We start from the raw sequence: 24,867 nt of genomic DNA on the forward strand, positions 1-24,867 counted from the left end.
TACAAGCACTAGATCCACCCTTTCAAACCCGCCCATAGGGGGTTGGACCTAATGCGCTAACAGACCTATCACAGATCAGTGCGAGTGCGTTTGATTTCAACGGCAGAAACCTGCAGAAAACAGGGACGAAGAAAGCTGAGTAGTAGGGGTTACCATACTCTATTTCCCGGACATGTCTGGCTGTCGAGATCGACAAAAATGTCCGGGATTCAGCTTTTGCTTTCTGCGGTCGCCATTCATTGTTTACATGCTCACCTTTTGTTTCAATCTAACTGAATTCACCCCGATTGGTGAATCTGAATGTAATGTTTACATGAATGCTAATCAAGTGATCGGTTGATTTGCGTTTTAACATTGCTAAGAAAATACCCGCACCTCCGTCAGAGATAGCCCATGAGACCGGTGCATCTCACAGGCGCGCTCATCAGTAATCACAGTAATACAGGGAGCAGGACGAGGCTAGCGCCGCGGGAGAAAGACGCAAGGCCGGTGGCGTGATCGGTTGAAAGACGCGAGGCAGGTGGCGTGATCGGTTGATGTGTGTTTTACCATTGCTAAGAAAATACCTGCTCCTCCGTGCGAGATACGAGAACAGTGCCTCACAGGTGTCGGTCGTCAGTAATCACGCCACCGGCCTCGCGCCGTTCTCCCGCGGCCCTCAGCCTCGTCCTGCTCGCCACAGTAAACATGATGAATGGCAACTGTAGAACGCAAAAGCCGAATTTTGGGCAAACTCGTCACGGAGACTCACTCGTAGCCTAGCCTTGCCTTGATGTTTTTGTTTTCAACTGCGCTGTCTTACCGGTAGGAGTGGCTTGGGAGTGGCCTTGTAGGGCAGCGAAGCAAGTGCATTCTGGGAGTTGTTGTCTTTCATCCACATAAGCCAAAAATACATTTTCTGGCTTTTCTCAGTCTAGAAAGCTCCAAATTCAAAAATAATTTCACATTTCTTCTACATAAATGACCCACTTTCAATATACATTCATATCTCCACGGGTGAAATGACCCTTTAATAAAACAAATAGAAGTGATTTGGCAAGTCAACTGTAAGGTTACATTTGCCAGCATATGTCCCAACATTGCTGAGAACCAACAGGAAAAAATAAATGTGTGCTTGTACTAGCAGCATACTTGTAGTAAATTAATACAAATTTCAGCATATTCTGAATCTCTAGCATAGTAGCATTTAATAATAGACTTCTAACCAACATCCTCTTGTTATTTCCAATTAGCAATATAATCCTTCATACAAAAAAAAAAAACATTTTGCTGTAGCAAATTCACAAACAGTTTTCGTTCAAAAATATAGAATTATGTACCAGAAGCTATCATAACGTATAATGCTTGTGGACTTATGCATATTCTGAATAATTAGTAACATACAAAGTCGCTCTTGACTTATAGTACACAACTAAATAATAAAGAGTTATGACTTGAAATGTTTGCTGTATACCACAATCAAAAACAGCTTATACAAAGAAAGTGAATGAACATCTGCAGAGTCAAAATGTAACTTTTTGTGACTGGCATTGCACATTTGGCGCTTAGCCATCATGCGTCCGTTATGTGCGCGTCTCTGTTATGTGCACGCCACAGACTGTCCGCGCACGTGCATGTCCGCTTCAGAGTTCCGCCTTTTGCGTTCCGTCAATGTTACGTTATTAGATTTTTTTTTCCTTTTAGAAAATGACATTTGACATTTGTGAATCGATTCAGAATCGTCCACGTCCCGAATCGCGATTCATCTAAGATCATGAAAAACAATGGTGTGCTTGGTTTCAACTTAACTTTATTCGTTCATGAGTTATTTACAAGTTTCTGACCACTTATAAAATGTGTTCAATGTGCTGCCCATTGTGTTGGATTGTCAATGCAACCCTGTTCTCCCACTCTACACACACTGATAGCAACACCGCAGGAGAAATGCCAGCACAGGCATCTAGTATCCGTAGTTTCAGGTGCTGCACATCTCGTATCTTCACACCATAAGACAATTGCCTTCAGATGACCCCAAAGATAAAAGTCTAAGGGGGTCAGATCGGGAGACCTTGGGGGCCATTCAGTGTGTGAAGAGTGGGAGAACAGGGTTGCATTGACAATCCAACACAATGGGCAGCACATTGAACACATTTTATAAGTGGTCAGAAACTTTTAAATAACTCATGAATGAATAAAGTTACGTTGAAACCAAGCACACCATTGTTTTTCTTGTGACATTACCAATAAGTTTGATGTGTCACATGGCCCTCTTCCTATTGAAAAAACAAAAGTTGTATCCAAGATGGCCGACTTCTAAATGGCCACCATGGTCACCACCCATCTTGAGGAGTTTGCCCCCTCACATATACTAATGTGCCACAAACAGGACTTTAATATCACCAACCATCCCCATGTTATTACGGTGTATCCATATAAATGTCCCACCCTGTAGAATAACTGTCTGTAGCATTGTTTTGTGATAAACTTGTGAAATTAGCATGCTTACTAAATATCTGCAAACAATACCCGTACATAGGCTAATGTTTGCAGATATTTAGTAAGCATTCATTTATTTTATAATTTATTAATAATATTTTGAATACAATTTCTGTATTTAAAATGTAACGAGACACACGATTGGGCTCACGAGAATGAGACTTTTGAGAAGATTTTTGCACAGTATTTTTAAGAAATCCTTAATATAATTCATGACTGTAAAAATAGCCTGCAGGTGCAATTTGAAATGTTTTAACTAATCATCTTATGAATATCATTTCAGTTCTACTTTGAGTATGAATCATCAAATGCATTGAAAGACAGCAATATACAAACACTGTAAAAGGTTTTGCCACAAACTGACTAGCTTCTCTCCTGTTTGATTTCATACAAGTCTCTTCAGACATTACTGTACATGAATTATGAGCATCCAGAACTTCTGATTGAGGCTGTGTGTGACAACGTAATTAAAATCCTTTCCACAAATTGAATACAGAAATAACATAATAAGTGCAAACAACAAGTGCAACCATAATCAAAGTTTCTCAAAATTTGAAGTACTCTCTCAAAATTCAAAGTGCAAACAGAGACCAGATCTAAGAGGTGGTTACAATTACACAGCCCAGCCTAAGAAATGTTTGATATTGGGTGATATTCGAATTCGCGATCACACATACTGTGTTTGGGGAACAGCAGTACTGAGCGCATTCTACAAGATAAGACATTTATCTGACGCTTAGGCTCTTTTGTGGAACGAATCCTCCGCCATGATCTTGTCTTGTTGTGTGATCAGTGAACTGTGATTTCTGCTGCACTGTGTGACTCTGCAGCTCGTGCTGGATGAGCAAAGCAGACGTTAACAATAGTTTACAATTGAAGCAACCGTTAGCCAACTGAATAATTTTTTTTTTAATTCTATAAAAAAAGCAAAACGAAAGTAGAGGCAGTGCCGCGGTGGATCACCGTAATGTAAAGTAAACGTTGCGGTAGCATATTCTATGCGATTTTCACCCTCACGCTCTGTCATGGCGATATCACAAGACAGCTTTTCACCTCGACGAGAAATCATCGCATTTAATATCGCGAGATCTCGTGTCATGAGATCTCATCACACCTGTAATATTATGGTATTTTTATTAGGGGTGTAACAATATATCCTGTCACAATAGGCTATCACATACAAAAATGCATAAATATGCATTGTGTATAATTCACCCAAAATTAAAATTTCTGTGTGAGAAATTAAACTACTAAAAAAAAGTACTACATTAAACTATAATGTTGAATATAATGTATAACGCAATGGAGGAATATTTGTGGGTCCTGATAATGCCAAATGTCTTGTTACCAGTAAGAAGTGTCCTACATTTAAATTTAAAAAACTTTAATTTAAAATTTTTAATGTATCTGTTCAGTGACAGTGTAAGCATGTTCATCTAAAACAATTCTGTATTTTCAGCTTCAGAATAACTAATATTTTTACTCTGGTCACCATTGTCTAGTGTATTGGGTTACTGCACTAAATCCAAGCCTATTAATTTCCACCCCCAATGTAATACCAAATTTAGCATTTTAATCAAAATCATTTTTTGTTAACCTTTTACTATAGGTCTTGGAGTATCGCAATAATATTGTATCGTAAGTTCAGTATCGTGTATCGAATCGTGACATGAGTGTATCATTACACCCCTAATTTTTATGCTTTAGTACAGTAAAAAAGAAATGCATACAGAACTTTTGAGGATTGTTGTGAACATGTATGCTAAGTACAAATGCGTAGAGCAGGGGTTCTCTCCTTTGGCCCTTGAGGGCCACTGTCCTGCAGAGTTGACCTCTGACCTTCATTAAACTCACCTACCTGCAACTTTTTAGTAATCCTGAAGACGCTTGTTCAGATCTGTTTGATTTTGGTTGAACTGAACCAGTGGTATAGCGCAAATCTGCATAAATTCTCTTCCATAGACAAGGAGTCTCTGACACAAACACGATCCATTCATACTGTAGTGAGACCGGTAGAGCACCTTAAGAAGCCATGACCGATCAAACAGCAAATAATTATTCGTAAACATAGGAAAATAAGTCTCAAAAGTTATTAAAAATGCAACCGCTTGTTCATTTATATTTTCTTTACAGTGTACAAATGCAGATGCTGCACATTTATTTGTGCTGTCACAGGATATTTGAATAATGTACTGTGAGCGAGCATGCAATATACAGCTCTGAAAAAAATTAAGAGATCACTGTAAAATTATCAGTTTCTCTGGTTTTACATTTATAGGTATGTGTTTGGGTAAAATTAACATGTTTGTTTTATTCTATAAACTACTGACAACATTTCTCCCAAATTCCAAATAAAAATATTTTATTTTAGAGCATTTATTGCAGGAAACGACAACTGGTCAAAATATCAAAAAAGATGCAGTGTTGTCAGACCTCGAATAATGGAAAGGAAATAAGTTCATATTTTTAAAGAACACAATACTAATGTTTTAACTTAGGAAGAGTTCAGAAATCACTATTTGGTGGAATAACCCTGATTTCAATCACAGCTTTCATGCGTCTTGGCATGCTCTCCACCAGTCTTTCACATTGATGTTGGGTGACTTTTTCAAGCAGCTCGGCTTTGTTTGATGGCTTGTGACCATCCATCTTCCTCTTGATCACATTCCAGAGGTTTTCAATGGGGTTCAGGTCTGGAGATTGGGCTGGCCATGACAGGGTCTTGATCTGGTGGTCCTCCTTCCACACTTTCATTGACCTGGCTGTGTGGCATGGAGCATTGTCCTGCTGGAAAAAACAATCCTCAGAGTTGGGGAACATTGTCAGAGCAGAAGGAAGAAAGTGTTCTTTCAGGACAACTTTGTACGTGGCTTGATTCATGCGTCCTTCACAAAGGCAAATCTGCCCGATTCCAGTCTTGTTGAAGCACTCCCAGATCATCACCGATCCTCCACCAAATTTCACAGTGGGTGCGAGACACTGTGGCTTGTAGGCCTCTCCAGGCATCCGTCTAACCATTAGACAACCAGGTGTTGGACAAAGCTGAAAAGTGATGATCTGGGGATGCCAGTGTCAAGCCAAACATCTCACCAGAGGATACCGTAAGCAGCACTTTGGCACACTTACTAGTTTTTATTCACTTATTCAGTGGACTAGCCTATATTAGTGGAGTAATGAAGAGAATAGTGAATACGCTGATTTCACGCAGCCGTTATTTTGAAATCGAAAGCGAGGCTCCGGTAGGAAGAAAACCGGAAGTGTCGCCTTTAATCATAGGAGAGTCGTGAATGCGATGGCGTATTGTCGTGTTTAATGATGTTTTGTCAATTCTAAAACTGTACATACATTTCTTTCATACTTTAGACTATATACAGTGAAATTCATTTATAAATAAAATATTTTTTTTTATATTATTCAGAAAGTAAAAAAAGAAGCAGGAATAAACTATATAAATATCCTATATTGGATATTAACATCCAAAAGTGTAAATCGCGGCAGCAGCTTTAGGTTGGTAGTCCAAAGCCATTGTTGTTTATCTTTACTTCCGGGGTTTTTCCCACCGGAGCCTCACTTTCGATTTCAAAATGGCGGCTGCGTGAAATCAGCGTATGAGGATAAAGGGTCTATTTCAGATGCAGCCAGTTATACAGCTGCAGGATTAATCGTTAAAAGATCACAATTCGGCTCTGTCTATTAAACCTTTGACAAGTACGATCACTACGAACATTCAGATCTGCGTTCTGACCTAGAAAGAGAAGTTGTAGGTATGAAAAATTTCACAAACAGTCTTTTCAACCACACAGTAATCATTATTTCTGTGTTACAAAATCATATTATCAAAGAAGTACTGAGATAAAAGATTATAGTTCGGATAAAAACATTGAGCAAATCACCTTTTTTAAAGTAACATGACGCTTCAAATAACGGTTGTATCGATTACGTCGTTTTGCTACCAGGTTGTGACAAGAGACTGTTAAAAATGTATTTGTCACTGAATCATTCATTCATTCATTCAAGAGATTCGTTTAAAAAAGCTGATTCATTCAGTAAGTGTATTTATGAGCAAGTCACTGAATCATTTACGTCGTTTTACCACCAGGTTGTGACGAGACTGTCAAATTTATTTGTCACTGAATCATTCATTCATTCAAGAGATTCGTTTAAGAAAGCTGATTAAGTGTATTTATGAGCAAGTCACTGAATCATTCACTCAAACTGAGTTTTTTAAATAATTCAGATTAACTAAATATTTGAAATATACTAAAGCAATTAACAGTTTGTCAGAACTAGAATTACATGTTATTTTGGAGAATCAACCTCTATTTGAAAAAAAGAAAAAAAAGAAACGTGATTCTCAATTCATCCAGAATCGTGCAGCTCTAGCCAGTTACAAGTATATCAATGTGTGTGGAAGGGAATCTTCAAATAGCACCTCGTATAAAGTACCCGCATCAAAGTATCACATGAGATCAAGAGATCATTTCGGTGTCATCTCTCCACTCGGTATGTCGTTTTATTGTTTCTCTGTACGTCAGCCATACAAAGGATTACAGCTGTAGGAATCCCCAAATTTATACATAGACGATAAACATCATGCTAACAAAGTATTAAATTTGTACAAAAATACTTTACAGCTCATAATACCTGTCCATTAGAAATAAAAATACAATATTTCAGGGACATAACTGTGACATTGAATCAAATTCGTCGTATACTGAAAATGGACACCCACTATTTTAACTGGCAGTGCTTGACTTCACTAAACATTTCCACAAATGGAAAAAATGATTTTTTTTTTCTTCTTTTCACTTGACCAGTGTATTTGCAGTAACACAGTGAAGTGTTGTGACAAATTTAGGTCGAGGTCAAGGAAAGCGTTGCAATGAAAGTGACAACTAACTCTTGAATCAGGCCTTGAGAACCATAATTCAACATGGAGCGTTTATGCATTTGAGAAACATCTCAGTGAGTTGCTCAGTGCATGAGTTTGGGGAATGAACCCGTACCTGAAGGTTTATCTGAAATAGAACAACAAATAAAGACACCTTTTCATCATCGGCAAACTTTCTCCATCAAGTGGGCTTGATGGGGTTTTTGTTCGGTTCAGTAGTTGGACCACAATGTGCCATTTGAAAATAGTGAGTAGACAGGATCTTTGAGCACTGACAAATGAGGGTGACATCACTCAATCAAAAGCACAGTTTCACACAGGTGGGTGAGGCTCTTCATTGCCATTAGCAGCTTACCCATGGCATTTTTTTTTCTTTACTAACATCATTTTTTCCCAAACAGAGCTACAAATGTGATGTTTAGTGGTCTACCACATACGGTAGGAAAACCCATTCTCATGATTTGACACTCGTTTTTTGTTTTTTTTTTCTCTTTAAAAAACAAATTGCGCACCCTTTGGGCTTACACAGTTTGGAAAAAAAATGTCAGATGAGACATAAAACCATAACAGTACCATATACAAATTACCATAATGATTTATAACTATTTAAACATTGGTGTGAGGAATACAAAAGTCTTTTCAGGATTTTTTTTTTCTCATGGACATCAACCCCATGCTCGTGTTTTTGGGCACTGCAAATTTAAGCAAATGAGATGAATTTGTTCGTTATATTCTCATTTATCACAGACAGCGGAGTAAACAATATCATTTAAAAAAAAAAAAGTCGTTTTCGTTTAGGAGATTGATGTCAGAATAAATAAGCTGTTCTATCCTTTGGGCCAATGATGGATTTCCTCAAAAAGTGGGGCGAGAGTCTGGAGACCGCAGACCTATGGCGGTTACCTAACAAAGTACAAAGAGTTTCCGAACCGAATGACCTTCTCCCGTGCCATCAGTCTGCTCCAGTACATGGTCGATAGTGACCTCATGCTAACCAGCCACCGCTCAAAATCACACACATCCCTTATAAATCATCCGCCTCTATTCATAAAAATAGACATCTATCCAATTTCAAGATAAGGTGCCTTTGTGCCACCCTCTCCTTATGAGTGACATAGGATTTCATATTTGCCGTGAAAAGAGAACCAAAACATGGTGTTTCTCGTGTAGCCAAGCTCTTGTTTTTTTTGGACAGAAGTATTACAAAATAGTTTATTAAAAGGTCTCATGCATTAGGCTATAACCCAAATTCAGTCACAATTGAAAAATGGCTACCGAATTCATTGTGCTGATTATTTTTTTCCCCTACACACAGCTTTATGCTCTCTTGTTGAGCAAGAAAAGGGACCAGCTCTGACCTTGGCATCAGATAGAAGGAAATACACGGACATACACTATACACACACTTGTGTTTCAGTATCACAAAAATAGGAGGGTCGACGGTTGCGTTTCGGATGTGGGACTTTGACAGACTTCGTGGAGGCTTGTGAAAAAAAAGTCTCGGGACATACACACACACATTCGAACTCACACAAACACGGACGATCACAGAGTGGCCAGTCCGATATTACAAGTAAAAGTCTCAGTGTTGCTTTTATGCATCTTTTGCTGCCTTTTTTTTTTTTTTTTTTTTTGAGTTGTCCTTAAAACTATTCTTGTTTATTGGCAATAAAAATCAGGGATGGCACTGTTTCAGGTTTTTTTTTTTTCACAATTTGGTTTTCCAAGAGGTCAGTGTGGTCTTCGCCGCCTTTTTCACAGGGTAAAAACACACCCAGCGTGTCAGGAAAGGACCTCTCAGTCACGGTGGTTCATGCTCTGACTTAGGAAAGGGACTGGGTGTGTGCTAAAGGACAACAAGCCCCTCGTTTTCCTCCACTAGAGGGAGCCGTTTAGGGAGGGGAGGGTTTGCTTTAGCACCATGAGGAGGAGCGCTCCATTGCAGGCACCTTGGAGGAGTTCTGCTATAAGGTCTTGTTGGGGTCTCTGTCCTCTAGTCCCGCTAGCGTGGAGTTGTGCTGGCCCTGCTCCAGCCCTGCAGCGGGCTGCTCAAGAGGGTCCCCGGAGTCAGTCCAGTTCACAGCCTCGTCATTGGACAACGGGTTCAGTTCTGAGGTCAGCGAGGAAACCGGGTTCCGGCTTATGACTAGATCCAGTTTGTTCCCGGACTCTGCTATGAGAGGAACCACTAAGCAGCAGTCAAAGTCTCTAGTCCGGACGTGGTTTATCTGTGGCACAAAGCAAGAAAAAATGTAGAGGTACAATTTCTAACCTACTTGGTGTCCCATAATTTAGCGGGACTGCATCACAGTGGCTCACCTGTAGCAGTCTGTCGTATGGCTTCAGGCCTCCGATTTCAGCAGGGCCACCCGGACGGATATTGTTAACATAAACCCCCTTCTCCAGGACCCCATCAGACACACTAAACCCAAAGTCCTCAAGGTCTGAGTCCTTCAACAGACTCATCTGGGAATGTGGGAGCAGTTACACACATTAAACCTGCTGTACAACGATAATTGAATCGAGAAATGACCAAAAGACCAGTATTCCCACCTTATGGAGCTCAACTGGGGTAGGTGACATGTCTTTGATCTCCTGCTTCATTCTCCTCATGGAGAAAGCTTTTTTGCCGACGTCGGTGGGCAGGGTGTTGCTGCGGTTTGCCTGTGTGTATTGTGGTTTGTTGCTGCCACGTTCCTGAAAGCTGGCCTGACGGCCCAGATGGCTTCGGGTGGGCGCAGGGTCGTGGTTTAGACTTAAAGAGCTGCCCGACATGATGGTGGCCTACAGGGAAAACCATGAGGAACTGAGCTGAGTACGAGTAAATATAAGTGATGAGAAGGTTATATACAGATAAATGCACTCAAAACACACTTTATAAATAGTTTAGTATACACTACCGTTCAAAAGTTTGGGATCAGATAGCCTTTCTTTTTTTTTTAAAGAAATTAATTCAGCAAGGATGCATTAAATTGATCAAAAGTGACATTAAAAACGTTTACAATGTTACAAAAGATTTCCATTTCAAATAAATGCTGTTCTTTTGAACCTTCTTTTCATTAAGGAATCCTGAAAACAAAATGATTCCACAAACGTATTAAGCAGCACAGGTGTTTTCAACATTAATAATAATAAGAAATGTTTCTTGAGCACCATAAAGGCATATTAGAATGATTTCTGAAGGATCTGGAGTAATGATGCTGAAAATTCAGATATATATTCAAAATATATTACTTTTTTTGATCAACTGAATGCAGACGTTCAAAAACATTTAAAAAAAAATCTTACCAAGCCCATACTCTTGAACGGTACTGTATGGAAATTAAATTGTCAGTGAAATTAAGTGTACAGTACAAAGGGTGACATTTTAAGCATTTCATTAACAGTTTGTGTTACACTTCCTGTTTAGTGTGTTATAAGAAGCAAAATGCTGATGGACAACAATACACAAACTCTTAGTAACATGCATTTTTACACACTAATGGGCGGTTTGAACTGCTTTGACTTCCACCATGGCAAGCCATGGCAATGATTAAACATAATGAACGGTGGGCATTTTTTTTAGATGTTTCTTGGAGTCCTTTGAAGACGATCTTCAAAAAGAGCCTGGTTCTGGTTCAGACTTTTACCGGGGACATTACTACACAATACTGAAATATTTTGACAACAAAAGCCTTGCTGCAGCTCTTCCATCATGCTTTGCATGAGCCCACATGCCTTCGTTCTTTCAATCCACCGTCATTTGCTAGTTTGTGTGAATCTCACTCAAACTGCATGGAATGGAGATTCCAGGTTAATGACAGGTGACCACACAGAAAACTCTTCTAAGCCGATGCATTTGTGGTAAGCAGTGTAAAAAAATAATTAAACCAGTGATCAGACATGTAATCATGCACCTTGACATAACATTCGATCAAATCAGCATGTGAAAAATGAAAACGTGTACTTTTCGCACAATGTTTTTCGGGCCGTTCCGAGCTCAATAGTACATTTTACTGACACAAACCAAAGGCAAACACTTTCATCGAATCCAATTGAGGCCAAAGGGTACATTCAGCGTAAAAGGCTTTTGATTTTATCGTGTTTCCACAGACAAGTGGGATGGAAAGTGAAGAGCTTTCAAAGCGATCCCTAACTTACTAAAAGCTTCTCTGCACTGACGTCTACCTGCGGTCTGGGTTTAACTCGAGGTACCTGATAAAGCAAAGGCAAGAAAATCAATCTGCTTTCATGAAATGTTTCAAGGCTAGCCACAAAGCATGTCAAATTCACCATTGTGTGACATGACAGCAGATATTATCTACTGTGACTGAGACTGACAAAAAATAAAATACAATTAACAGCAGTCTAAAGCCATTTTCCAAGAAGTTCTATTTACATTTTTTTTGTCTTTTTTTTGTATTTAAAGGGATAGTTCACCCAAAAATAAAAATTCTGCCATTATTTACAGACCCTCATGTTGTTCCAAACCTGTTTGACTTAATTCTTCCACATGAAAAGGGATTTTATGGTAGAACAGTTAAGATCCAAGAATGACACACAAGAATCATAAAGGTAGTACAAATGATTCCAAGTCTTCTGAAGCCATACGATAGCTTTGTACGAGGGACCAAAATCGACTAGTAAAAACACTATTTGAAATTTGCACTAACGAAATCTGTCACCTGAACATGTTATGCGCGAGAATACATGGTGTCGAGGTTGATGAGAGATGCTGCCGTGTACTTTCAGGCAGAGCCAAGTGTGGCAATATTTCGATTCTTATTGGAATATTCAGTTCTCGTTAGAGTCATGCATCCCACAAGATGAGGATCTGCTTTATGGTGGGAAGAAAACTGCAATGAGACGCTCAGACCGATATCAGTGTGTCCCTGTGCCGTCAGAGAACATTTTCTTCACAGCAGGCCTTGCTGTTAACAGGCAAAGATTTTCACCACTTGTTTTTCTGAATAACAACATGGAAAACAACAGCAATGTGATAGCCTTAAAATAGACTAGTTTGTTCATTAGTTTAATGACGACAACCTAGTTTTCAAATGGGTTTCCTCGCGAGCTCAGAGTGAGTGCAAATGCTTTTTAAATCGTTATTTTACAAAAACATGTTAGTATTAATGCATATTGTCCATTAATTCAGTCCATTCAATTCAAAAGAAAAACATAGGTTTTTGAAGTTATCTTTTGAAGAAAATTACTGTTGATGTAATGATCGTTTCCAGCAGTGTTGTTATTGTTAACTAAAACAAACTATCCTTATTTCAGTAATAAAGCTGAAACAAAATATACATTTTAGATGTAAAAGTTAAACTTAACTTAATGTTGCCTTGGCACATATATGAAATATAATAAGTATGTTGAAGCAGAACTCAAATTACTAAAACTAAAATAGAAATATTTAAACATTAAAATGAAAACCATTAAGCATTAGAATATAAAAATAAAAGCTAATTAAAAAATATTAAATACTATAATCATTCATAAATAATAATAAAATAACCCATGCTTGCAGTGACTGGATAAAGATTTTGCACAAACAAGAGCAATTTCTGGCCAATGAGTATAACTGCAAAAAATAATATATTCACTATGATTTCAATAAATAATTAATTTAAATAATGTTAAAGATTTTTTTTTTTCGATCCTGGAAATTGCAGTTTTGAAACTTCCTGGTTTTAAAGTATATTTTAACTTGCATTACTCAAATGAAAATAAACTATTTATTTATTTAAAATAAAAAAAATCTGGCTACAAAGGCATATCCCTAACATAATTGTGAAAGAGATTTATGATTTGGAACAACACAATTGTGACTAAATGAAGACAGAATCCGGGTGAACGACACCCTTTAACACGTCAAAATGCGTTTTGAATGCACCCCCAGGATCTGAAGTGGATGCCAATAGTGGTTGTCTGCGAAACCCCCCCCCCCCACCCCCCACCCCCTTTCAAGCAGGCCCCCAGCAAGAGACACTGAGCCCATTAGCACGACGAGAGCACTTGGGTGCCAGCGCTACAAGCAAAGAGGAAGCCCAAAGGAAAGAAAGGGGTACCAAGATGGCCAGGTTTCTCTTATTCAGAAGCCTGTCTGGCTTGTCCTGGAAAAAGAAGGAGCTGTTACACAAAACAAGGGTTGGTACTGCATGCTACTGAAAAAAGATTGTGTAGGGGGGGTTGATGAATGGAAAGAGCTAAAGGGTGAACGTGGGGAGAGGGAAATGAACACAAACGGATGGCATTTTTCTTCCCAAGTTACCTCAAGTTCTCGCAAGATCCCGGATTGGCCGCACGTCTCCAGGTCTTCGAGCGCTTGGGACCAGAAGTTCTCTTCCTGGTCTGGCTCCGTCCCATCGTGCCCCACTGTAAACCTGTTTGAAACACAATGGGACGGTTTAACCGCCTAGTACGTGAAAACTACGGCGGCCAATGAGCAGGCAGGTGTAACAGTGATGAACGCAGGGGGCGACCAATGATCTGTGCAGGCTATGGTGGGGCTCTTGAAGAGAGACACATACAGACACCGCGTGCGGTCGGACACACTGTGATAGGCGGTGATGTCCTTGGTGGATTGTGGGGCTTTGGGTTATGAAGTGAAAGGGCCGGATTGGTTTGGGGAAGCAGTGCAGGTTAACAGGCACACAGCACTGAACCTCACCTGCTGTCTGAGATTAAACCAGTGGGGAGCGTGGATGCCCTGTAATGGGAGATCAGCTTCAATCAATAACACAAACGGCATGGGTATAGAGTCAAACCAGATCACTCAGTCTGTCACTTTTTAACAGCGGTGTTTTAGCTTTTACATCCTGTACATAACACATTTTGAGCGCCTTCGTCTAAAAAGCATTTCACCACCACTCTCAAACGACAAAGAAAAATGTGTTGGAGTAGATGGGGGAAGTTTTGCATTGTACAGATTTAAATGCAGAATGCTGACAATATGTGAAAAGACTGAATGCATGAAAGTACAGGTTGTTTCTTCTTCTCCGAGCATTTATTTTTATTCTGTATTGCTAGAGTAGGCCATATGAGATATAGACATGTTTTCCAGATGATTTGTTATAGTTCCTAAAATTGACAAACATGAAATGGCATTCACAACCCACTTTTCTCCCATCCATAATATAACACGTGTTAACAAACATGAGTGAAACAAAAAATAGAGGCACTGCAGCTACTAAAAAAGTAGAAAAAAAGAAAATATAATGAATTATATATATATATATATTTAAATATAATTATCTCCCAAAAATTTTGGTAATATTTTTTTGCTTAGCCATAGTGTGAATTAAAAAATGTGTAAAAACTGGTGCCAACTATTTGAATCGTTAATAACAAATAAATTCGCCATTGGTAAGTGGTCATCCTAACATGGTTAGTACCCACTCGTCTGCTATTTAGCCAATCAATTACAACTACTGGATGAAGGTTATGCCAGATAATTAATATTCATGAGCCAGGGTGATTTATAATGTGTCTACTCTTCAGGTCATTCTTACATCCCTGATTTTGAACTGGATTGTGGAAAAATTGGCACAATAAGACCCGGGATGTGTATTAAGAAACCAAGTAAATGAGGTCAACTTTGATGTCAACTTTAAGGCAGCGCACATTCACCATTAAATGGAAACTGTCCAATCCTGAGACAAAACCTCAAAGGGTGATCATAACTCTAGTGTCAGCTAAATACTTTAAAAAGGCCTTCTTTCTTCCTAAGAGCCGCTGGCTTCATTGCTGCACACAGGGGCCTTTTAAGCTTTTGATCTACAGCACAATGAATCTGAATTACAAATATTCAACAGCAAGAGCTAACAAAGAATAAAGCAGAATCACTCCAAAAACGATCGATCAAAGCTCCAGTAACAGCCTTTTTGACAATACAATGTGCTGCAAATGTACCGCACAGCTGAGTTAATATTATGACTGAGAGTCACATTTTAGGTTGAAACAAAGACTATTTCACACAGAAGACACACTTAATGTGAACATTAAAGTCAGTTCACTTCTTAAAAATTGTACTGATGGTCTCCTCTGAGACTGTCTTTAGAATTTAATGAATTTGAGAAGTCAACAAAACATTAAGCAGCATTGCCTGCCTTCACACAATACCTTTCTGTATTTTCAAGTCTTGTGTACTTTGCTAATGCAGTATAAAATCCATCCAATGAATTCAAGACATCACATTAACCATCTAATAAACCTGGTGGTCTTAATATATACTTAATATTTCACCCAAAATTTAAATTTCTCATTATTTTCCCATTATTGTATGTTATTCCAAACCTGTATGATTAGTTTCTCCCCTTACAGAAAAGAATATTCCATGAAAAAAATAATAGCATATGGTTTTGGAACGACTTGAGGTTGAGCACATAGTGAACTATTCCTACAAAATGAAGATTCGTCATATATGCTGCAATGTGAATTTAAACGACTGAGCATAGTTTACAGGCAGTATGTTAACGTACCCGCTAGCGCTTGGCCTGTCCCACTCATCCACACCGAGTCCGAAGTCTGGCATGATGTTGTTCCTCTGCCGACTGCTGTTGACCGGGGAGAGGCTGCCCCGGCTGGGCTTGGCATTCCTCCACTCATGGCTGTGGAAACTGTAGCCCGATGCCTGGAAACCCGTGGGAGCTAAAACAAACACACACAACCAGAGTCCAAAATTGACAATTTGACTGTAAATGAGAAAAAAAAAAAAGCAGTGGCAATAAATGTTTCCCAGAAGAAAATGTACATTTCTGCATTACGCTGCACTCTCACACAACACCGGCGCAGGAGCTCCTGGATGCACGGGTTCCCAGGCTCCGCTCATTAATCTGGCTCAATACTGCTGGAGGGCAGGGTGAGGACTATAGGGAGAGTGGAGAACAACATGCTAGCTGTGTTCACACACTCATCTCCGGAGGGAGTCACGCCATTGTGTTTTATACGCTTTGGTCTGATTCTCCCTCGGCGACCACCGCAAAGCGCTTGCATAGCCTCAGGGTTTTAAGATTCACCAGCAACTCAATAAGGATTAACTGCTTGTGATTTGTTCACCCCTCAGGGCTCGAGAAGGTGGAGGAATCCTTAATGAGACTCTCGATAGCTATTTTAGAGTTATGTCCCTTTTTCAAGGAAGGAAGTTTTGGAAATGCTGAATGATGATACATTAATATCCTTCTAAACTGCACATGCACAGCTGCATGCTAATGATGCTGCTCATACGCACTGTGCAGAAAAAGACAAATAAAACCAGCAACGATGTCTTGAAACAGTTAAAATGGTCCGCTGATTATTCAGTATGGAATAGAAGCTGTGAGAAATCTTGTACATGGTAAAGTGCACAATGCTAATTAATGCGCAAGGCAAGGAAACAGTGCAGAGGAGGTCATAGTGGCACCAAACGTCACAAATAATGACTGTTATACAGCATGTTATTTTAGATAATAATATTGCATTGTTATTTTTATGCCTTGCTCAGCGTATCCCAGCAAAAAAAGGTCCCAACAAAAAAAAAACAGGTTTTCTTGAAAAAACAAGAGAGAAAACTAACTCAGGAGTAACTCATGAACTCTATACCAGTAATTCTCAACTGGTTTTGCCGTCAATTTTGTTAATTGTACAAAAGTCAATAGAAATGATTTATTAACAATACCACTAACTACAAACTGTAGGAAGAGTACAAAATATGCCAAATAAATCAAATGGGTATAATAGAAAAATTTAATATATAAACTACGTTTAGTGCATTCTGGGATCAAATCAATAAATAAAAGAAAAAATATTTATAAATATTTAAAATAATATTTTAGAAAAATATATTACATAAATATTTGTTGTATATATATATACATATATATATATACACAGTCATGCTCAGAATTAATCATACCCCTGGTAAATATGATCAAAAATGGCTGTAAAAAATAAATCTGCATCGTTTATCCTTTTGATCTTTCATTCAAAAAATTGGCAAAAATCCTAACCTTTCATTGAAGTAAAAGAATTGAAAGTGGGGGGAAATCACATTATGAAATAAATGTTTTTCTCCAAAACACGTTGGCCACAATTATTCACACCCCTAGAATTTTTTTTATGAATAAATTGAAAATCCCCATTTTGACCATCAGGGCAATAATTAGCCTAAGAAGTTATAATCAACTAAAGATGTTACGAATGTGCCAGGAAGACGACGTGTCTATATTGTCTTAATGCACGGTGAGGATGAAAGTTTGAGTGTCCAAAGACTCTCCAATAATCACAGATGGAGAATTGCAGAGATTAGTTGAGTCTTGGGGTCAGAAAGCCTATTTATAAAAAAAAAAAAAAAAAAAAAAAAAAAAAATCAAACAACCCCTACATCCCCACATGTTGTTTGGGAGGGTTTCAAGAAAAATGCTCCTTGCTCCTCCAAAAACAAACTCCAGCATATTCAGTTGTCAGACACGACACGAACTTCAAATGGCACTGGGTTCTGTGGTCAGATGAAACTTAAAAAAGAGCTTTTTGGCAGCAAACACGCTAGATGGGTTTGGTGCACACAAGGATAAAAAGTACCCCATGTGTACCCCATCAGGCATTATAGAAGACTCAGAGCTGTTATCTTGGCAAAAGGAGATTGCAAAAAGGTATTTAATAAAAGGGTATGAATAATTGTGGCCAATGTGTTTTGGAGAAAAACATTTATTTTATAATGTGATTTCCCCCCACTTTCAATTCTTTTACTTAAATGAAAGGTTAGGATTGTGCCAATTTTTTGAATGAAAGATCAAAAGGATAAATGATGCAGATTTATTTTTTACAGCTATTTTTGATCATATTTACCAGGGGTATGATTAATTCTGAGCATGACTATATATATATTACAGTATATCTGTGTGTGTGTAAATATCTATTTATATATACACATACAATTATTATTATTAACTTAACATAAATTCTTGCTAAATAGTGACACGTGTGTCTGGCAAGTCTTTCTGCTTAGCCCAACAGAAAAGTTTTACTCTGCAAGATTGAATATTGCATGCAGGTAGACTATTAATCTTATTAGACGCAAGACACATGATTTCTTAAACTTTTCATTCCAGGTATCAAGTTCAGAGTCAGCTTTTGCCTTATCTCAGGATACAGCTGTTTACTAGTTGAATCCCATACGGGCCAATAGATTGCCAGCAACCTTGAATTTATGCTCCTTCCACATCATCCATAATTTAAGGGGCAGATTGCTGCTCCCTGCAAATGGTTTCCGAATATCTGCAACCATCTGAGATTCATTTATGTATGGAGCCCTGAGAGAAAGAGAGTAGCGCTGCCTGAGGGGAGGAGAGCAACCATATGAACCTGTTAACATGAGCGGAAAGTGTCTTTCCACCCCATCAGAGTGAGGGACATGGAAAATAACATAGGATGAAAGGTGGTTTTGAGGAGGTGTATGTCAGCAGCACTGGGATTAATTAATTATCTCTATAAATAAAAAATGACTGATGACATTCAGATATTAATGGGAATTAGGAAAAAAGTTTTGCTTACTGACAGATGGTAATTTATTTAGATTCAGATTATATTTGTAACTACATTCGCATTTCCAAAAGTACACTGTAAAAAAATTATATGATATGTAAGAATATAACAATAAGTTATGAAAACATGTTTTTACATTTGCTTTAACTCATCAAAACAAGTAAATCAATTCAACTAATTTAGAGTAAAAAAGTAAAGTCATTTTAATGTAATTTAAGTTGAAATGACTTAAACATACAAGTTAATTGTACTTAAAAATGTAAGGCACATTCTAGGTAAATTTCAATGAGAATTTAGTAAGTGCATCACATTACGTTTTCATCAACTTATTATAGTTTACCGCAATTATATTTGGACGCTCAGTTTTTTCATTTGGCCAAAATCTCTTGTATTAAAGACGAAGTGCTGCGCACAGACTGTTTAAGACAGTATTGGCTATGACTCGACAACAAATACTAGACTAAGATGGTCTTCTTAAACCTTGTGGACCATTAACATATTGTTTTTTCAGCAACTATTTTCATTAATATACATGAGCGTGGGAGTAATGCCCATATGTATTATTCATACATGAATAGAAACCATTTCTCTGAATTAAACATTGAAATGTGTGATGTGCCTACTTGGCATTCTCGATTCAAGCGATGATTGCGATTAGTTTTGACCAGGAGGCCTCAGTGTCAGGAGAGCTGACTGCAATTCAAACCCATTACTGGCGAGTTATCCAAATGGCCATGTGTATCCCAGCGCTCATTAGGACTCATTTTCCACTTAACAAAATAATACATTTTTCCACATTACTGTACCACCAGCTGGCCTAATAAAAGACACATATCCCAATGCAGATTACTTGAAATAATTACTTGAGTAAATACATATCTGCTGGTCCAAAGAGAATGGAAAACTCAATTAAACCTCACAGTAACCTCCCGCCCACATAAATCAAATTAAATAAATATAAATGATTAAATTGCACAATATAGATTAAAATTTATAAAACAACACAGATAAAAACCATAAATATATAATCAATAAAGGGTTGGTTCAAAGAAAAAGAAATAGTTTAGACCTTACAGAAATGGTAGGTAACAAAACGTTCCGGAAACTTTTCAAACAAATGTCGTGCTCTCGTTTGCAATTAGAATCTGAAATGCCTGCTGGAACACTCTAAATGGCAGAAGCAATTTACAAAAGTAATTTTGGCCAGAAAATTTCAACAAATGGGACAGTTCATGTCGCTTTTCTGAAATAATGTAGCTCCAATTATATTTTGCCCAGAGGGTACTGGGACTTATTTACTGCAGTAAAACGTATTTAAAAGCGGAAAGATAGAAATGCTAATTGCATTTTGTGAAAAGTACAAAAAATAAACATTATAACCACTCACACTCAAATTTACCCTGGGTGCTGAAGGTGGCGTCAATGGCAGAACCATCCCAGGATTCCACTGCGCTGTCCACACTGGGGATGGTGGTGGAATAGATGTCTGAGAGTTTTACAGGTTTCTGCCCAGTCTGACCCTCGTCCTCCATATCGCTCAGATCATTCATGCGACCCGTTACCGAGGGCTGCTTCGGGCTTGGCACTGTAGAAAGAACGAAATAAAGATGATGATTGTCTGAGCCCTCGGATCACAGTCAATAGACCAGAGAGATCCAGACTTTACTGGATATTGGGCTCACAAATCAGTGCTCATTTGATCTTTTGCTCTTGGATAAGGAACTTTACTTTGTCTACTGTCAGTCTACAATATATGATAGATGGAGACCAAACTAATTAGACCTTAGGCTTTAATGACTCACGGCTTGGCAGCTTTATTGCATTTTGGAGCTACAGTAAGATGTACAGTACTGTGGGAGGTAATGTGTGTGAGAAAGAGCGACGAGAAAATAAAAGCAAAGAATGTGCCAATCAAAAGTTTGGGAAATATAATAAGAAAAATAATGTTTTAGAAAAATGTTATTAGTGAATAACAATTAGTAAATAATAATTAAAATGATACAAAACCTAACTAATTCGGGAATTAAGTAACCAAAAATGTTAAACAAACAAACAAACATAATAAAATATATTTCCTTCACTATCCACCCCAAATCATCTATTTAAATATAAACTAATAATTAAAATAAATAAACAAACCAATTAAACATATTCAGAGTATGTTTACACAACAACAATGTACTAAAAACAGACGACAAGTTGTCAAAACGATCCCCGTTCACACGGATCTGTGAAAATGACTAAAAAGGCTGTATTATGCATGCCAGGCCAGTAGTTGGCGATGTCACTTTGTCAAGAAACACCCCGCGAACACATAGTATGCATGCGTGAACATATAATGCGCATGACGGCACTGTTTTCACAAATTCGCGTTTTTGTTGTTTACATGGAGACGGTAAAGGTAGCCTATCGTTTTTAAAACCTTGCACTTTGAATCTTGTTTTTAAAAGCTTGCGTTTACAGGCCCCAAAAACGCTGTTGTCGTGTAAACGAATGGCCAAAACAAACTTTACGTTTTCTCAGTTGAAAACGGTGTTGTGTAAACATACCCTTAGATTTTTGTGAAGATATTCATGGGCACCATTTATATTTGTACACAAAACTAACTAATGCATTTTAGCATAAGCCTTTGGCTTCGAAGGTTTTAAGGATCATGAGAAGTGTGACATTTGATTTAGCGTACATATAAAAAAAGCCATTTGGTCGTAAGCTTGCATATCAGCACTCACATTCTCCCTGCTTCTTGATCTTCAGTGTGACGGACTCTCCAGCCATCTGCAGCAGGTGGATGGCCTCACTGAGAGGTTTGCCCTTCAAACTGTTGCTGTTAATGGCCAGTATGCGGTCACCAATGTGGATGGCACCAGTCCTGTGGAAACAAGAGCACAGCAACTCAGCTGCAATGCATCATTTCAAAAGCCCTTTTTTTTCTTGTTGAAAACATGCATTCATTCAAATTAACTAGGGCTGTCCATAGATTAAAATGTTTAATTGGGATTAATGTCTACAGCAACACATTAACATATTCAGTACTTTCTGAGAAAAGGAAACATTTTTATACATTTTATAATTAGAATTCTATCTATCTATCTATCTATCTATCTATCTATCTATCTATCTATCTATCTATCTATCTATCTATCTATCTATCTATCTATCTATCTATCTATCTATCTATCTATCTATCTATCTAATAATTATATAATTATCATTCAAATTATATAATATAGTTTTATTTATAATATATTATATAAGCTCCTATTATGCCCTTTTTATAAAGTCTTGATTTTGTTTTTGGTGTCTTCTAGAATAGGTTTTCATGCTTGAATTAAAAAACAAACAAACATATTTTTCACATTGTTGCAGCACCTCTCTTCCCAGTCTGTCAGTAACACTGCTTAGTTTCTGTCTCTATGAAGCCTCTCCTTCCGAAAAGCACAATGTCCTCTGATTGGTCGGCTCAACCAATGTTTTGCAACCTTTCAACCATTTTGCGTGTTTCATAAAAGTGTCACATAACGCACAATATCATTCTATTAAGGGCGCACTGCAGTTTTGTCGTCTGCCAATTACATGTTTGAACTCTTAAAGCAGAATGGATTCTGATTGGCTTGGCTGTCAATGTGTTTATTATTCATCAGCTAGAAAAAAAATCGATTCTTTCTTTGTGCCGTTATTGTTACAGTATAGTTGTGGTATTAACTCCGTCCTTTTGGAGTGGACTTTGCTTAATAACTTTGCAGACCTTTTTCTTGCTCAAACAGCAACATAACACACTAAAGAAAGTTAAAATATAAAAAAGCACGATAGTTCCTTTTTAAGATATCACACACATTAGCTCTCTCTATATACATGTATATTTAACTTAAGTGTGATATTTCATAACTGTTGACAGGCTTGAAAGCATGAACAGAGCCGTACCTCTCGGCCAGGCCGCCTTTAGTCAGGCTGGAGATGATGATGGGGTCGAAGGGCTCCTCTGTGCCCGAGATTGTGATGCCCAGCGGCCCGCCGTAGCGTTTCAGCTCCACCGTGTAAATGATGGCGCCGGAGGTCTCCTGCTCGTCTGCAACACAGGCCAACAGCACACGGGCGTCCCTATCAACACTGCCATCACGTAGGATACCTCACAGAGGGGCAGAGAGCAGAGCGAAGACACCCCTCACAACACCGGACAGAGAGAGGAGGTAAGGAGGAATTGACCAGAAAATAAAGAGAAAACATGAGGGAAGAGGAACCCAAAGGAAACATAGAAATGGGATAAAAATACTAGGGTTGTCAATTTAACATGCAATTGAACATTCGCCAAGTCCTGTCCTAAAAGAAAAAAAATCCATTTACTGACCAGTCCTACCTTTGCAACTGTTGTAATCTGACATTTTTTCCAACTACATATAATGTTCGGATTGAATATAATTTGTACTGCAAAAAATAAAAACAGAAAATGCACTGGTAATTTCCTGCCAGGAAATTATCCAGTAATTTTACAACACAAAACAACGCATGTTTCAAAATACAGGTAAAAACACCTGGAAAAAACCAATACGGAAAATTCTTACACAGTAAATTGTGCCGCAATGCGCCCTATTTTTACAGTGAATCTGCACATTATGTAATCAATTCCATTACAATTGCTAATTCATTGACAACACCCCAAAAAACAACCTAACTAAAAGTAAAAGTGATGTCTGATTATGCTCACAAAAAGTAATAAACTGGAGGAATGAAAAAAGCAGGAAGAATGGGAAAGGAAGTAAAGGCAATTCAAGAGAAGAATGATGGAAGATAATGGAAGTGGTGCATCCAGAAAAGAAAAAAAAAAGAAAGAAAAAATGAGAGAGAAAATACAACTGAGTGGCAAAATGGAGATATTCACATGCATAATACAAAAAATGGGATATCGGCTCTGTGATCCATTTCAGAAATGGATACTACACCTTACCTCTACAAATCATACATTTTATCATCCAAAGGAGAACTAAGCCTCCATAGCCTGGACCCCCAATGCATTTCAGATGTCAGACATTTCCTTTTTTCCCTCAAAGTGACTTAATGCATTCAAACTGTATATTATATGTGTGTCCTCAGGGGATTCTCTGTGCTAGTTGCTTTACCAGCTGAGAAACAAGAATCATAATGTAAATTAATTATAAGACTGAACTCGTTTTGTATGCACTCAAGTGCAGATGTGGCTATAGCAACACCAAAATCCACTTGAAAGTGTTTTATAAAATATTTGTGGCGCTGATTCATAATGCTCAACATCAATTAAGAGGTCTACCTTCCGTTTTGACATGACTACACCGAGAAGGGAATGCGCTAAAGAAAAAAATAGAGGAAATTCTCGCAGATCCTCGGGGCAATCGTTGTCATCTCCCACACGCATCCACATCCTAATGAAGCGCTGATCACTGTCAGATCACAGCCGCTCTAGGTTTGTGTGTCTGCGCTGGGGGTCTGGGGATGTTCGTTAACACGAGGTCGGCTCATTACGCCTTCGTTTTTTTTCCACGATGGACTAATGGAGAGATGGGAGGGAAATTACCCCTATTTAGCATGCCAGTTAGCACGACCTCTCTCAGACTGATGATTTGTTGTCACAGAAAAAAGGGTTGGTGAAAAATGAATGTCGACCTTAATGTTCCCAGCGAGAAAGATCTAAACGAGCCTCCAGCACTGGGCGAGGATCTGAAACACACGAGGTGCCATTTCACGGACACAGTGGACATCCTAGATGAAATATAAATGCCAAATAAAAGTGGTCTGCTTTGTAGTACGAGCATAACGCCCCAGTAGACGACTATGAAGCAGAGGATTGTGGGTAAATGCTTTTGAGACGCTGGATGAGGGCTCCAAGGGTTTCTAATCGGATAATTGAACCAAACGAGCATTAAATTGAAGCGATTAAACCTAATTTTCTTCAGTGCGCACAATGCTAATAGTGTTAAGGGTGAATTGTGAGGTTGTGGAAGCGAGGAGAGATGTGTATGTTGTTGTAGCCC

At 38.3% G+C, this 24,867-nt stretch overlaps 1 protein-coding gene across 8 annotated transcripts in view; it reads right to left on the reverse strand.

Annotated features, from left to right (window-relative positions):
* Window positions 1-6,965: 6,965 nt before the first annotated feature.
* Window positions 6,966-24,867, reverse strand: part of grip1 (glutamate receptor interacting protein 1) — a 240,579-nt gene continuing 222,677 nt past the window's right edge. Inside the window, exons 17-25 of one of the 8 annotated variants that reach the window (XM_081364004.1) lie at window positions 22,787-22,931; window positions 21,595-21,734; window positions 20,265-20,450; window positions 15,826-15,994; window positions 13,617-13,728; window positions 13,414-13,458; window positions 9,920-10,150; window positions 9,686-9,832; window positions 6,966-9,594 (exon numbers count right to left, since the gene is read on the reverse strand). In XM_081364004.1, the coding sequence (XP_081220130.1) occupies window positions 9,331-9,594; window positions 9,686-9,832; window positions 9,920-10,150; window positions 13,414-13,458; window positions 13,617-13,728; window positions 15,826-15,994; window positions 20,265-20,450; window positions 21,595-21,734; window positions 22,787-22,931 (1,439 nt within the window). In that variant the 3' untranslated portion in view covers window positions 6,966-9,330. Of the gene's footprint in view, window positions 9,595-9,685; window positions 9,833-9,919; window positions 10,151-13,413; window positions 13,459-13,616; window positions 13,729-15,825; window positions 15,995-20,252; window positions 20,451-21,594; window positions 21,735-22,786; window positions 22,992-24,867 lie in introns of all 8 variants that reach the window. The other 7 variants (XM_081364003.1, XM_081364000.1, XM_081363999.1 and 4 more) reach the window with 7 other exon arrangements.

This window comes from Scardinius erythrophthalmus, assembly GCF_964197995.2.
Source record: "Scardinius erythrophthalmus genome assembly, chromosome: 4".
Lineage (NCBI taxonomy): Eukaryota > Metazoa > Chordata > Actinopteri > Cypriniformes > Leuciscidae > Scardinius > Scardinius erythrophthalmus.